This window comes from Salarias fasciatus, chromosome 22 (assembly GCF_902148845.1).
Source record: "Salarias fasciatus chromosome 22, fSalaFa1.1, whole genome shotgun sequence".
Lineage (NCBI taxonomy): Eukaryota > Metazoa > Chordata > Actinopteri > Blenniiformes > Blenniidae > Salarias > Salarias fasciatus.
Genome location: NC_043765.1, coordinates 3940378 through 3954749, shown reverse-complemented (window position 1 = coordinate 3954749; position 14372 = coordinate 3940378). Strand labels below are relative to the sequence as shown.

General features: G+C 45.3%; 2 protein-coding genes across 2 annotated transcripts; one reads left to right on the top strand and one right to left on the bottom strand.

The window, feature by feature from the left end:
- Positions 1 to 40: 40 nt before the first annotated feature.
- utp23 (UTP23 small subunit processome component) lies at positions 41 to 1485 on the bottom strand. Its single transcript, XM_030121010.1, has 4 exons — positions 1457 to 1485; positions 1139 to 1330; positions 888 to 1062; positions 41 to 663 (listed from the first exon to the last, which is right to left on the bottom strand). Exons 1-4 carry the CDS (start codon positions 1483 to 1485, stop codon positions 262 to 264), a joined length of 798 nt encoding a protein of 265 aa, XP_029976870.1. The 3' UTR covers positions 41 to 261.
- A 977-nt stretch (positions 1486 to 2462) lies between these two features.
- rnf5 (ring finger protein 5) lies at positions 2463 to 12547 on the top strand. Its single transcript, XM_030121160.1, has 6 exons — positions 2463 to 2813; positions 7459 to 7477; positions 9000 to 9112; positions 9203 to 9260; positions 9360 to 9471; positions 11088 to 12547. The coding sequence occupies exons 1-6, from the start codon at positions 2608 to 2610 to the stop codon at positions 11204 to 11206; spliced, it is 627 nt and encodes a 208-aa protein (XP_029977020.1). The 5' UTR covers positions 2463 to 2607; the 3' UTR covers positions 11207 to 12547.
- Positions 12548 to 14372: the final 1825 nt, after the last annotated feature.

Below are 14372 nucleotides of genomic sequence, written 5' to 3'. Positions count from 1 at the left end.
TGCTTTTCATTTTTAAAAAAAAATAAATACTTGTATTTAAAAAACGTGTAAGAAATGTTTCTTTTATTGTCACATAGACCAGCTAGTCTGCACAAGGACATGCTCATCAGCCAAAACATTATGGCCACACTGCTCTTTGTGGCTCCTGTTGAGAGGAAATGAGCATTTCATCTGAAAAATTGCAGGATTTCAGCCAGCTGTGTCGGACTGGTGTATTTTACATCTTCAGACATTATACAGTTAGTCTCTGTGCCTGCAGCATCATGTGCTTGTAGCTGCAGGAGCAGCCTCCATGTCTCCTCCCTCTGTTCTCCGCTTCTTGTGTCGACTCCTCTTCCTTTTCGCCCCCTCCTCCGGCTTCTTCAGCGGCGGCGTCGGCACCCCTTTCTTCTTCTTCTTCTTGAGGCAGCTCAGCGGGTTGGGGTTGCTCTGTTTCCTCTTCCTCTTCTTGCGCTGCTCGCCGTCCTTCTGCCCGATGCCCTGCTCCTCCTTCAGGCTGCAGATGCTCCGCTGCTGGGCCGGGCTGACCAGCTCTCCCAGCTGCACGGCCTGGACGTGGTCCAGGGACGCCTGGCTGGGCTTGTCCAGCACGATGGTGTTGAGGATGATGTAGAACAGGGGGACGCCCGGGATCGCTTTCAGGCCGGTGGTCAGGGGGTGGTCCTGGAAACACCAATGGTATGTTTACTCACATCCAATCACTGTTCATGTGTGCCAACAACTCAAATGTGTCTAATCTAAATCACACCGATTTACAAATGGAACCTGTTGGATCCTCCATGTTTAATGTTTACATATGGACATAAATGCTAAGTTAAATTAATCTGTTTTAATTAATCCTTAGGTTTGAGGGGAGTCTGGATGCAGGGTTTGATGTGAGTGTTTACCTGCGTAGCCACAAAGTAGTGGTGTGGGTTGTTTTCCTCCAGCATGGACAGCAGACACTCTGAAGCCGGGACAGGGCTCTTCAGGTGGGGACACCTCCTGACCTGAAACCTCTGCAGGATGATTTTGGCTCCGTACAGCTCCTTCCCGAGCGTCTCCAGCTCCTTCAGAGCACAGCTGTGGACAGACAGCAGCCGGTGAATTAAATGAAGCCATGATACCTGGAGGAGACCGATGAGGTGGATGTTATTACCTGGTGGTGCAGAGCTGCACCTCCCCCATCAGATATTTGGGCATCTGCTCTTTGATCTGGATCTTGTTTTTCAGCGCTGCCTGACAAAAAGTTCCGTCGAGCAGGATCTGATAAGGCTCCCTGAAGCTGAAGTTGTATTTGTAGAAGCTGATCGTCTTCTTGGCTTGTTTCTGTCTTTTATCTTCATGTTGGCTCGTTTAGGTTAATAAGTTATTCGCGATAAGTCCCCACGAAGTACCAGCAATCTCTTAAAACATTACTTCTGGTAACAAAAAGTCTAAATATTCCCTGTCAATAAATAAGTTTCAGCGTGGGGACAGAGTGAGTTCGTTGTGCATACTTGTCATGGGTCCGGGCGGAAACACAAGGACGGAAAGAGTTCCGAGTGTTCAACAGGGTAAACAATTTTCTTTATATATATATATATATATATATATATATATATATATATATATATATATATATATATATATATATATATATATATATATATATATATATATATATATATATATATATATTTCCAGTTTGATGAAATAGGCACTTCTAAACTTGGTATGACTTCTTCATCATTTGTTTACGAAGTAAAAAAAAAAACATGTCAGTATTTTGTTGTTATTTAGAAGAGAATCGAATAGAACATTTCACAAATGCCGAGAAAAATCATTTTAAAGCATTGCTCCACACAGAAAACTTTTAAAAACAAAGTTAAACATCAAATGAGGCAGGACAAAATTTATTGAGTAATATTATTGAGTGTCAACACAAACAGGCTTTACAGTGACTACAAAACATAGCAGACACTATTTAGCAGGAGTTCTAGTTCTACTTAGTCATTTGTTCATTTAAACATCACCAATGAAATAAAATATTGCACATAAAAATATTAAATTAATTTGTCGATAAAATCCAGAAACCAAGTCTACAAATAAATATATCTAAACCTATATGGATTTCTTTATTGATGTTCTTCAAGGTGAATTTTTTTTTTTGTTTTGGCGACATCTAAATCTACTTTTTTTTATTGTATCATTATTTTTTATTCGGATTTACAAATGGGCTTTGGGGTGGAAATAAAGAATCATAAACATATTTTACAGTTATTTCATAGTCTTAGGTACTAATATGTTGAAATATTTTTCTTGTAAAGATATACTTTTAAAATCATACATTGTCACGCACATAATCTTAATTCATATCATATCATATCATATCATATCATATCATATCATGGTTTTCTTCCAGTTGGTTCTGTGTTGTGGGCGGGGCTCCGCTTCCCGCCCCGCCCCCGGCTCCGGCTGCGTGTTTTGCCCGGAAACGGAAACCCTCTATCAGGTGAAGTCAGGACGCTTGGTCGGACTCTCGCTCGGAGGCTGCAGCCGTTTAAGCGGACTGACAGCTGACTTTAGCTCGGGTCGGGTTGGCCCGCTGAGTGCGTTATCCTTCCTTCCCACAAACAAAACACCGCGATGGCGGCCGCGGATCCCCGGTCCTCGAGTGACGGCGGGCCGGCCAGCCGAGGAGGATTCCCGGCCGGGGAGAGCAGCAACGACCGCGACGGGCCGGGCGGCAGTGGCGGCGGGGAGAACGACCGGGACCGGGCCACCTTCGAGTGCAACATCTGCCTGGACACCGCCCGGGACGCTGTCATCAGTATGTGCGGCCACTTGTTCTGGTAAGAGAGAGACGGGGCGGGTCGGGTCGGTGGAGGGGGGGGGGGGGGGGGGGGTGGAGGAGGTGGGGGGGCCGATCAGACGTGCAGAGCTGTTTATTTGTTTCCGTGCAGCCCGGCGGTGCGGTGTGTCCGTGTGCGGCCTCGCCTTACCGTAAACGGCGGATCACGCCTCTTTAACCGTCTCACACCGTCCAGCATGGCAGTGTTGCAGCAGAGCCGGATCAATCAGGGTCTGGAACACCTGCTGTGAAGCCCAGCCCTGTGATCAGCTCCGGAGTGGGGTCATATCTGATCTGGCGTAGGTCAGAGGTCAAAGTTAAAGCCCTCACGCACATGCACGGGGACTCTGTGACACATTAACCAGTGTTCCCGGTCCCTGGTGATCATTGGCATCCTGTCAGGTTAACACTGAAGCAGTGATCCAACCCTGAACTGTTCAGCCTGATGCTCAGACCTGCTGCTAATAATAGCTACTGGTTAGTAGGTTAAGGTATCAGGTGTGTGGATAGACTCTCATCATGAATGAATTTATTCCGCTTTGCGGTCCATAATCCATCATGGACACGTGTCCCCTCTCAGAGGTTGGAGGAAGGCGTCTTCTGCTCCCTGGAGATCCGCTGCTGCATCAAGACTTATTCGCTCGAGTGTAAACCTAATATGTGCAGAGAGATAATGCAAAGCAGAGGTTGGGAGGTATGCTTGCTGTTCTGCATCAACCACACCCACTGAGTAGGTAGAGCTGGTTGCTGTTCACAAGGTTATTGGTTTTGACCGCGTGTCTCCCTCTGGCTGTGTGCTGAAGTGTCTTTGAGCAAAGCATACAGAATTTGAACAAATGTTTATCATGTACAGACTGAAGCTGAAGACAAAGCAGTGAAGGCCGCTCTCATGTTTTAATATTTTTCATTTCGTGCTTTCAGTTGTGCAAACTGCCGGCTGATAAGTCACTGATACAAAGTACGATCGGTGACGGAGCGTGTCTGGCGACTTTATCTCCCAATGAAAACAACTGCAGGCCAACAGCTGGGATTTCATGTCCCTCGCCTCACTGTCAACTTGATAAAGACTTACACAACCCTCGACCTTCCAGGCAGTCTGTGCGGAGAGTACACACATGCTCAGTAACGTGTGTGTGTGTGTGTGTGTCATTCATGACTCATGAGTGTTGACTGAAGCCCTGCGAGAGAGGCTAATGTAAGATTAGGGCCAAGTGAGGGGAGGATTGGGGTCAGCCTTAAAGGCATTGTGGTCAGTAGTAAAAGTCATAACAGTGATTCTTGCACACGCAGGAGGAAGTTCATCTCCTCCAGCTGTCTGCTTTCCACTGACGTTGATCTGTGTTTATGCAATCTAAAGGTGGACAGATGTCTGCAGTGTCGTGTCTGATATGATCTCTTCTTCAATGCTTTGCGTGAGTAGCAGTGAAGCAACCCTGTGAGGCTGGTGAACAAAAGAAGCCAACAGCAAGTCTTTTTTACCTACGGAGACCAGCAGATCACATCCAGACCTGAGCTGGCTCAGTCTGTTGACAGATTTCCCGTTGATGGATCCCTTCTCCTTGCTGCGCACACCGCAGCCAGGTAAACAAGGGTCAGGTCGCAGCCTCCTGTAACCTGCTCACAAACCCCTCCCCACCCCGCAGATCCACTGAAACTCCCTCTCTGTGCTTCTTGTCACTTCAGCACAATTTTTTGCTGATTTAACAGCAAAATTCTCTCCCTCCTCTGCTTGTTAGCCGTCTTGTTTCCATGACAAGCTCTAGCACACGTTATTTGAAGATGTGGTGGAGCTGTGTTCACACTTGCCGGGTCCGACCTGATACCAGCTGTGGAAGGTTGATCCTGCTCCCTGTGCTGATTAAACATGTTCACACTGAACCGCCACCTACTGAGGGGGTTCGGGTTGATGAGACTGTGTGAAAACGACTGTACAGCACTGTGCAAGGACGAAACCAATCCTGCAAAGAAGGGATGCCTTGTCCTCCTGAAAAGCAGAAGGAAAATCAATTTGGTGAGCTCCCATTTCATCCCAAACATCTTCGCAGAACTCTTGAACTTTAAGACGGTTTATGAAGGATTTATTTGTTGTTTGCTCCAAACATCTGCGATTGCCTGTGGATACAGACCTGATAAAATCCCTGTGTCTCTTCCTGAAACACAGACAGACTCCATGTCTGACCCTCTGTCAGGTTCACAGTCTTGTTCATCTTTTTCAAGCTTTAAAGATTGGCTCTGTTTACACGACAGCATGAGTAAACGGAGGAACACGCTCAGTAGACGGACGGTAAGAACAATGTTTTCCTCCAGAGCTTCATGACTCCCAGTCCAGATTCTTCTGGGATTTGGTAGTTTTAGAGTTGGCAGTCACCCGGAAGAGCAATTTAACTTGGTTATCTGTCCATGTGAATGTATATATGTACTCACCATTGCTTTACGTTTTGCCTCTGCTTGTGGCTTAACGTGAAAACAATATGCTTTTCACCATTTCTGTATAAATGAACATCGTTGTGTAAAACGCAAAACTTTTCTGAAAACCGTGTTTTCACTTTGTACATTATGTTAAAAGAACCTAAAATGAATCCCCCCCCCGAGTTTAATTCAAACTAGGCAAATTCTTCACATATGAAATATTCTGCAAGACAACCTCGACGCCCAAACTTTTTCACTTGAAGCGTTTTCGTGTAAACGGGATCCCAGAGTTTTCCCACCGCCGTGTACTGCAGTGGTTCAAACTGCAGCTCCAAACGCACCGGTGAACGATGCAGCCACGTTCCTTTCGTTGTTTTACTAACTCTGCCCTGGCTTCATCCGTTCAGTACAGTAGGGAAACGTGCGGCGCGGCTGTGAGGCTCCAGTGTACTGTACCGCTGATGTAACGTTGTTGCCGTGTTACGTGCGGCCCCACGCCGCTCTCTGAAGCCGTGCGCTGATGAAACAGTCGGTAAGCATGAGCCGCACTGACGTCAGCTCACCTGCTGCAATTCCACAGCAAAATTACAGTCTGGCTGCGTTTAAACAACGCTGATTAGAAAAGACAACGGTCTCTGAGGACTGTGAAGGTACATTGTTTTCATATGAGAATACACTGACTTTATTACAGGAGCTGATCTGGAATCAGTTTGACTGAAAGTTAATAAACAGAAGGAGAGCGCTGGCTCTCTTGTGAAGTTTGATCGTATGGACTGTTCCTGTTCCACGTGACGGCCGGAGCTGCGGCACATGTTCCGTCTCGCCGTCGCTGTTCGACCTTCACGTTCTCGGGTTGGAGTTTGAAAGTCGGAGCGAACGGAAGACGCCGCTCTGAGGACTGAAGAGATCCTGCCCGTGCAGACAAAACCTGAATGTCGCCGTTAATACTTTGAGGTTAATGAGCAAGCAGCGGCTCCTCGGTCCTCCAGAGAGTCCGCTTCAGGAGGGTGGAGGTGTGAGGTAGAAATTCAGATAAGGCTTTAATATCCAGGAATGTAGGAATAAATTTCTTGGTACGTCTACAGACGGCGAGATTCTCTCATCTCTGGTCTCATTCGGTTCTTGGACTCAGGCTCACTTGGCTCCACATTGTTTCTGAGTTTTCATTTCAGAAAAGTTTCACATTTACACTGCAACGTTCTGAAAAAGATGTAGTTTGAAGACATAGAAAACACATTTCTGTCAGATGAGTTGAAGATGGTTAAACATTTTGAATCGTCCTGCTTCATGTTCACCGATCAGTGTGCGAAGAGCTGGTTAAAGGTGAACTATGAGCTTGTGGTTTTCCTCCAACTTGTTATCTGACGATACGAATCGACTCTCAGCCGTCACATCCTGAAGTGTGTGTGTGTGTGTGTGTGTGTGTGTGTGTGTGTGTGTGTGTGTGTAACAGTGAGGGGGATGCACTCCGTGGTCACGCCCCGCTGCCACTTTCCAGAGACGAGGCTGTGACTGCTCAGCTCGGCCGAGCGTGCGCTCACATGTCTGATGAGCGCTGGGTGGGTTCCATAAACCTTTCATTCAGCAGATTGCATCTGCAGGAATGTTTTTCACAGCTGCTGTACACACTGAGCCGGGCTGTGAACTGTGTGTGTGTGTGTGTGTGTGTTTACGTCATGCTTTCTAGTGCTTTTGCTGGTTATTCAGTGTGTGTTCACGTGGCTTTGACTGTCAGAAACAAGCCCTGCCTGTTCCTCTGCACGATCCAAGTGTTTCACTTGCTGTTTATCTCACGAGGAATCTGAAGTGTGCAGAAATAATGTGAAAGCGGAAAGCAGAGCCGCGGACTGACGTATGAAAATATGCGTTTTTACTGGAAGCACCATGCAAATGAGTGGAAGTCCCAGCATGCAGCAGCAGGTCACCCGGCCTCTCAGCCAGAACTCTGCTCTGGACAGATGGAGCCGATTAATAGGAACTACAGTGACGAAGATCCACTTTAACCATCATCTTCATCCTCAGCAGCTCCCTTCCCCGACTCGGCGCGAGAGCCGCAGGTGCCTCAGAACAACCTGAACATTTATCCGGGCGGCACATCTCTTCTTTCTCCACATGTGGAGGATGAATGGGCTGCAGGAATGTTGCTGTTATCGAAGCGGGCAGCTGACATTTTCTGAAGAAAAGAGCTATTGTGAGAATGTAAATTAATCTTTTTGTCTCTCTGTGTTTGTCCGCAGCTGGCCCTGCCTTCATCAAGTGAGTATTTCCTCTCTCTTTCGTCTCAGCTGACCCCCTCCCCAGGTCACGCTCTTTGTGCGAATGAGGGTCGGAGTGGAAATTATAATTGAAGTGACGTCAAAAATCACCCAGACCCAAGCAAGGATCCAGACTCTCGGGGGATTTAAAGCCTGTTTGGAGCTTTGTGTTGAGCTGCTTGGAGTTTCTTTGGCTTTTAGATGCTAAAACTAATGAAATAAAATGCAATCATCTTGTTAAAACTAATAAATTCCAATAGACGCACATGAAGCTTCGAGAAAAATGACGGCAGCAAACTGAGAAAAATGTGTCTTCAGAGTTTCAGTTTTAAAAAATTAAAAACAAGCTTATTAAGTGGAGCTCACAAATCCAGCCTAAATACGAGCAGGCCTCATCATGTGCTCACGTCTCAAAGCATCGTGGGAAGGATCCACCGAGGTTTATTCAGTGATCATGTAAACGGTGTGATCTCAAAGATTTCAGATTTAAAGAAGGAACGTAGCAGCTGTCGGAGGCTGTGGGCGTGTCCGTGAATCAGACTGAAAGTGAAAGAGCAGGCCGCCATGTCGGCAAGCTCCAGCTGAAAATGGATTAGCAATTCTAATTATAACACACACACACACACACACACACACACACACACACACACTCTCAGTACAGCTATAGGAGAAGTGGTTTTGAACATTTCTCTGAAAATAGAAATTTTCATCACATATACTCTGCAGCATGAAAAATAAACACTTCAAAGTTTAAATTTAAAGGTGATCATGGCATTATTTTGCTGGTCCGGCCCACTGAAGATGAAATTATTCTTTACGTGTCGCCTGAACTGAAAACTGTAAACTCTGTAAACTGGCTTTGGTGCCCTTTCTGTTCAGTTTGTGGTGAACAAACATGACACATTTACTTATCTTTGAAGCCGAGTTTCCATCCTGCGGTCCAGGGCCACAAACCATCGTCTGGGTTTTAATAAAATCATGTCAAGTCTTTCAGGTAGTTTTATTAAAACCCGTATTTGTCTGGATTCTGAACAGGTGTGTGTGGCGTGGCATGGCGTGGCGTGTGTTTATCTTAAGCGTAAGGCTGTGACGTAACCTGATTTAATGCAGCTTAAAGGCGCTAATGTACTTAATGCCTCTGTTGACAGCAGCTTTCTCTGCTTCTCACTACATAATCACTCTCAGAGCTTTATATTGTTCACAAGCCCACTTTGCACAACGTTCCCAAGTGAAAATGCAAAAGTTTTGTAATGTTTTAGAGGTCCGTTTGCACAGCAAATGGAACTTTTTGAACAGGGGAAGCGCTATAGTTTTTCCTTCTTCCCACTCCTTTTCAGGCACTATTTTTGTTCTGAGTTTTTTTTGGTATGTAAATATACATTGTTCCTTTTTTCAGTTACTGTTGTTATGACATTTGTGTTTTATGTAACCTGCAATGTCATTGCCTGAACTAAATGATTAACTAACTAACATTGTCAGTTTTGAAAACTGAAAACCCTAACCCTGACCTCTGCTCCTCTCAGTGGCTGGAGACTCGGCCCAGCCGGCAGCAGTGTCCCGTGTGCAAAGCGGGCATCAGCAGAGAGAAGGTCATCCCGCTGTACGGCAGAGGGAGCTCCAGCCAGGAGGACCCCCGGTATGAGGCTGCATACCGCCATTTCTCTGTGTGTCTGTGTGTCTGTGTGTGTGTGTGTGTCACACCTTCATGTGTGCTTCTTGTGTTCAGGTTGAAAACTCCCCCTCGGCCTCAGGGACAGAGAACAGAGCCTGAGAGCAGAGGAGGGGTGGGTCTCTTCATATTCACAGACTTCATTCAAACTCCTCTACCTTGTTTTTATAACCTCACATTTTTTTCTTGTGTGTGTGTGTGTGTGTGTCTTCAGATGTTTCAGGGTTTCGGGGACGCAGGCTTTCACATGTCTTTTGGCATCGGTGCTTTCCCCTTCGGCTTCTTCACGACAGTCTTTAACACCAACGACCCGTTTCACAGAGCAGGTGAGACGCCGCCTGCGGCAGTGTTCAGGCTCACACACTCCAAACCGACCTGATGAGCTTCACGGGCCTTTCAGGCCCTGAGTGTGTCTTTTGGTTTGTAAAGCATCTTATACAGGTCTGTCAGAGAAGTGTAGGCAACCTTTGAGGGATAAAGAGTTAGGGGTGTCCCGGTCCGATATTGATATCAGATATCGGTCCGTTATCAGCCAAAAAACGAGTATCGGATTTCATCGGATTGCATCTAAAATCACCAATACAAGCGCTCCGTTAAGCTGTCCATTTTCCGCTCCAGCACTTCTGACAGTAAAAACTAACTGAAGTGGACTTGAATTGTTTGCACTTTAAAAGTATAATTTGTTTTTATTGGAGTTATTTAGGTTATTTTAAGCGTCTTCTAATTTATTTATTTTTTAATTTTATTCAACTGTAGAGCACTGCAGGTATTATGTTGAAGGTTAAAATTTTTGTAGCCAATCGGTTAATAATAAATGGGTCAGTTTTTCTCACAGCTACTGTTGACTATTGTTCTCTGTGTAACATCACTTGATCAAGTCTTTTCCAACATTCCACACTACAAAATAAGTAATGAAAGTATGTATGATTCGCGCTGATATCGTATCGGACCAATATCGGTATCGGCCAAAACTCAAGGTTGCAATATCGGTATCGTATCGGAAGTGAAAAAGTTGTATCGGGACATCCCTATAAAGAGTCCTTTCAAGGGTCTACAGGTGTCCTTTAAGGACTCTTTTACTATATGTTAAGGGTTCTTTAGAAGGTCTTTAAGGGGTTCTTGAGGTCTATTAAGACGTATTTCAGTGGTGTTTTAAAATAACTTCCACATTTCTTCATGATTTCCTAAAAGGGCCACACAAAAATTTTTTTTAAAGGCCCTTCAGAGTCCCTCAGCAGTTCTTTTGGGGGTCTTAACAGACTTTCTGAAGGCCTTTTTAACATTCTTCAAGTATTTGTGCATTGATCTTTAACAGCCTCTTTAGAGGGTTCATTTCCAGATTTTTTTTCAAGGATCTTTAAAGTAGAATCAAAAGTGGTTTCCACTATCAGTTTATGTAGAGCTTGAACTTTAATACCTTTATTTTCCTATTTAACAAGAACCAGTAATCATCCACTCCAGCACAGCATTTAACATTCTTCACATTTTCCTCTGATAATCTACTTTTAGAGGACCGTTGTAGTCCAACAAGACCCCCGGATCTATACGTGAAAGGAGTTTTTCACTCACTTTTTTCTATTCACTGCTTTCATTTCTTTTTTTAAGCAACCCTGGAGCCTATGCTTTTAATTGTGAGACTTTCCTGTTTATGATATATTTCCTGACAATTCTGCAAAAATGCTAAAAGCAATGCCGTTTTCACATTTACTGTAGTTGTGGCGCACGTGCACAGTAGCAGCGTTTCACAAAGTTGCGTTTTCCCCCGTTTACATGGAGTTGGAGCGTCTTGAAAAAGTTGCGTTTTCAGTAACTCCGACACCCAGAATGCAGCGGACGGTTTGTGTTTTCTCTTGAAAAGGGTCTTGTCATTTAATCGGGGCTTCAGTGAGGGGCGAAGCCGAGTGTAACGGCGTTTTTTTTCCTCCTTCCGCTCTGCCCTCAGATCAGTATGCAGGTGATCACCACGGCAACGGGAACCTCAACAACGGCAATAACAACTGGCAGGACTCGCTGTTCCTGTTCGTGGCCATCTTCTTCTTCTTCTGGCTGCTGAGCGTGTGATGGATCTGTGGATGGATGAGTGAATGAGAGTGAATGATTGACTGGGAGAAGGGAGCGCAAAAACACAAACTTAACTCGACGCACATGTACGTACAAACACACACACACACACACACACACGCTCACCTGTAAGAGAGCAGAGCTTTGATCCCAAAACAGTTAATAACAGCAGAATTTGTTTACTCCTCCTCCTCATCATGATATCAGTCTGAAATCTCTGCCCCTCGACTTTATTTTGCCCCCCCCCCCGAAGCGGGGGGCAGCGTGAATCGGCGAGTCCGTCACGCCGGAACGCCCCCCCCCCCCCCCCCCCCCCCCCCCCCCACACACACACACACACACACACACACACACACCCCTGCAGGTACACAGTCTCCAGTTGGGAGTGAGACAGTATTACGTGGTGGCGATGAGCTGTGTGAGCTGTGTGAAAGCTTCCTGCCGGTCTGAATGAGGCGCAGAGGAATGTTCTGTCTGAGACCCGGCGGGGTTCGAACGGGCCGCCGTAGCAGGTGAAGCTTTCTCCAAAAAAGGCCAAAGATTAGCGGACCGACCGGGCGGGACGTCTGCGCGAAGAAGCCCCCGTTTACAGTTCCCCCTGGTGAAATGTTCTCCCAGAGCGCCACACAGACCGCGGGATGCATTTTTCTATACATTTGTCTTAAAAAAAAAAAAAGAAAAGGAAAAAATAAGAACAAACTGCCATTGCACTGTGACGTTGGCGTGAGTGTGTGCCGGTGTTAACCACTTCTGTCCTCGTTGGTTCTCTCTGTGTTACTAACCTGGATCATCTGGCCAGTTTGGTAGTTTTCTGTGTGAACAGTGTGTGTTTTACAGAAGAAGCTCTGGAACAGCAGAAACTGTCCTGTCTTTAAAGCGATCACAACCTGCACTGCAGGCTTAGGAGTCGAACCGGGGTCCCCACAGTCCGAGGAGGCTGATCCCCATGAAGCAGCGGGATTTCATATTGAGAAGTGAAAGATGAAAAGAACACAAGGCATTCGCAGGTGAACTGAACGGTGTCCCCGCCCCCCCGCCGTGTGAATATTAAAACACTTCCTGGTTTTTTTTTTTTTTTTTGTTTGTTTTGATTGTGTGTGTGTCTGAGCGCGTGTTCACATTATATATTTGTATATATGAATATTGTAAATGCTGTTTTTACGTGTTTCTGACTGGAAGACCAGCCGTGGAGCGTAGAGAGGACGAGATGCGAGCGTTGGCCTCGTCAAGTTTTTTGTAACTTCTTTTGTTTAAAAAAAAAAAAGAAAAGAAAAGGAGCCTGAGTTAATTAATCCTCTCCCCACAAAGTTGAAATAAATGTCACCAGAGAGAGAAGAAAAACCTGTCCCTGCTAATGTGATTTGATGTGAGGATGAGCTGAAGATCCCCTCGTCGCTGTGTGTCGGTGTCAGACGTTCATCTTGATGTGTGTAAACTGTGTGAAGCTCAAAGTCTTCAAAATACCCGGAGAGGAATATGCTCCAAAGATGTTTAAAAGTAAAAAGAAAAAAAAATCGATGTAGCACAAACGGTGCATCTTATTCACAGACTGAGCTCCTTCCAGGCGGAGCGACTCTCATCTCGTGTGATTCTTTTGAGGTCTTTGCTGCTTTGTCGTTCACATGCGTTCAGAGAGGAGGAGGAGGAGGAGGAGGAGGAGGAAGGCGCTCGTCATTTCCTGCTCACCTGTCTGTTCAAGCTACACTTTGTTATCTCGAGGCTCATGTGACACTAAAACAATTGACGGAGGTCCCGACTGGCCAGCCTTCTGATGGACTCGAACACAGACGTGTAAAACCAGACGGTCCGGGAGATTAAACCTTGACTAAAACAACCCACCTGTCCTCTGTCCTCTGTCCTCTTTGTCTTCGCGTCTCTCCCACAGAACTCACACACGTACAGATAACCCTCAGAACACCGATACAGTTATTCTGTGTAAACCAAGTCATGGAATCAAAGAATGGAAATATCTTTTAAGTAAAAGGAAATGAAGATGTTTAGGTTCTGTTCCTGCTTTGCAGATTTTAATCCTTCAAATCAGCGACTCGTAAAACAAGCTTCAAGCCTAAACCCTAGCTTCACCTTTGATCTCAGTCAGTCGTGACTTACATTTTCACAACACCACATAAAACTGATCTACATCTTATTTATTTTGAAATTCTGCTGGGAAAAAAATCATTTAAAATAAATCAATCCATGAATCATCTGATAGAAGTTTTTCCTAATTCTGCAGGATGTTTGTTGCAGTTTGCTGCACAGCGCTGATGGAGCCACCAGGGGGCAGCAGAGGCAGCTGTTAACTGAAATAACTCCCACTAATCTGCACTTCTTGAACAGAAACTTTAAAGAACTACAGAAATATATCGAGAAAAGTGTGCTAAAAAAAAATTACCAGCAATGATTTTGACTGTATTTTAAAGTTGTTTTCAATGAAACTTTTGAATTATTCAAATAAGTAATTTAAGTAGTATTTTGATGTTCTGAATGAACAAATCCAGAGAGAAAATCTGCAATATTGCTTACTTTTATGCTTCTGATGCGTGTCTTAATAACCTGAGTGGGAAAAATGTGAACTTATCCTTTGAACAAAAACAACTGTTAAAGCTTAACCAATAAACCGCCTCAGGTTTATGGGAGGGTCGTGAGGCCCTCTTGATTTGGGGTCTAACATTTTCATCCTTCCACACTCTAGAAAGTCCTCTAACTATTAACCAGCCAGAGCGCAGAGTGTGGAAATGTCTGATCATACAGACTGCTTCCTTCATGTTTACCTGATTCTCATCAGGCAGTGTGTCGGACAGCTTGTTTGTTGGAGTCATTGTCAAGTGTCGCCCTGCTTCCTTGACCTTCAGGAGTGACGGCTCCAATCCCCCCGAGCTCTTCTCACGCTCCACAGACCCCCGCACAAATGGAGTCATAGCTCACGTCTTATGAGCCCTGACAAGAGAATCTGCTCTCTCTCTCTCACACACACACACGCACACACACCATCCATCAGTGTTTTGCAGTTTGCCCTATGACTGAGTTCAAAATCAGAATTCTTTATTTACTGCTCAATTTGGAGGACAACTTGTCTGGGCTTCATTTTAATACAGTTGTGGACATCAAGAGGCCTTTATGGGTCCCACACACACACACACACACACACACACACACACACACACAC

Bases quoted from the DNA above. Each gene is read 5' to 3' on its own strand.
- utp23 (XM_030121010.1), bottom strand. From the start codon at position 1,485: ATGACAAGTATGCACAACGAACTCACTCT. The intron at 1,331-1,456 runs GTCCCCACGCTG...AACCTAAACGAG, and splicing joins ATGCACAACGAACTCACTCT to CCAACATGAAGATAAAAGAC. The intron at 664-887 runs GTAAACACTCAC...TGGTGTTTCCAG, and splicing joins ACTACTTTGTGGCTACGCAG to GACCACCCCCTGACCACCGG.
- rnf5 (XM_030121160.1), top strand. From the start codon at position 2,608: ATGGCGGCCGCGGATCCCCGGTCCTCGAGTGACGGCGGGCCGGCCAGC. The intron at 9,261-9,359 runs GTGGGTCTCTTC...GTGTGTCTTCAG, and splicing joins AGCCTGAGAGCAGAGGAGGG to ATGTTTCAGGGTTTCGGGGA. The intron at 9,472-11,087 runs GTGAGACGCCGC...CTCTGCCCTCAG, and splicing joins CGACCCGTTTCACAGAGCAG to ATCAGTATGCAGGTGATCAC.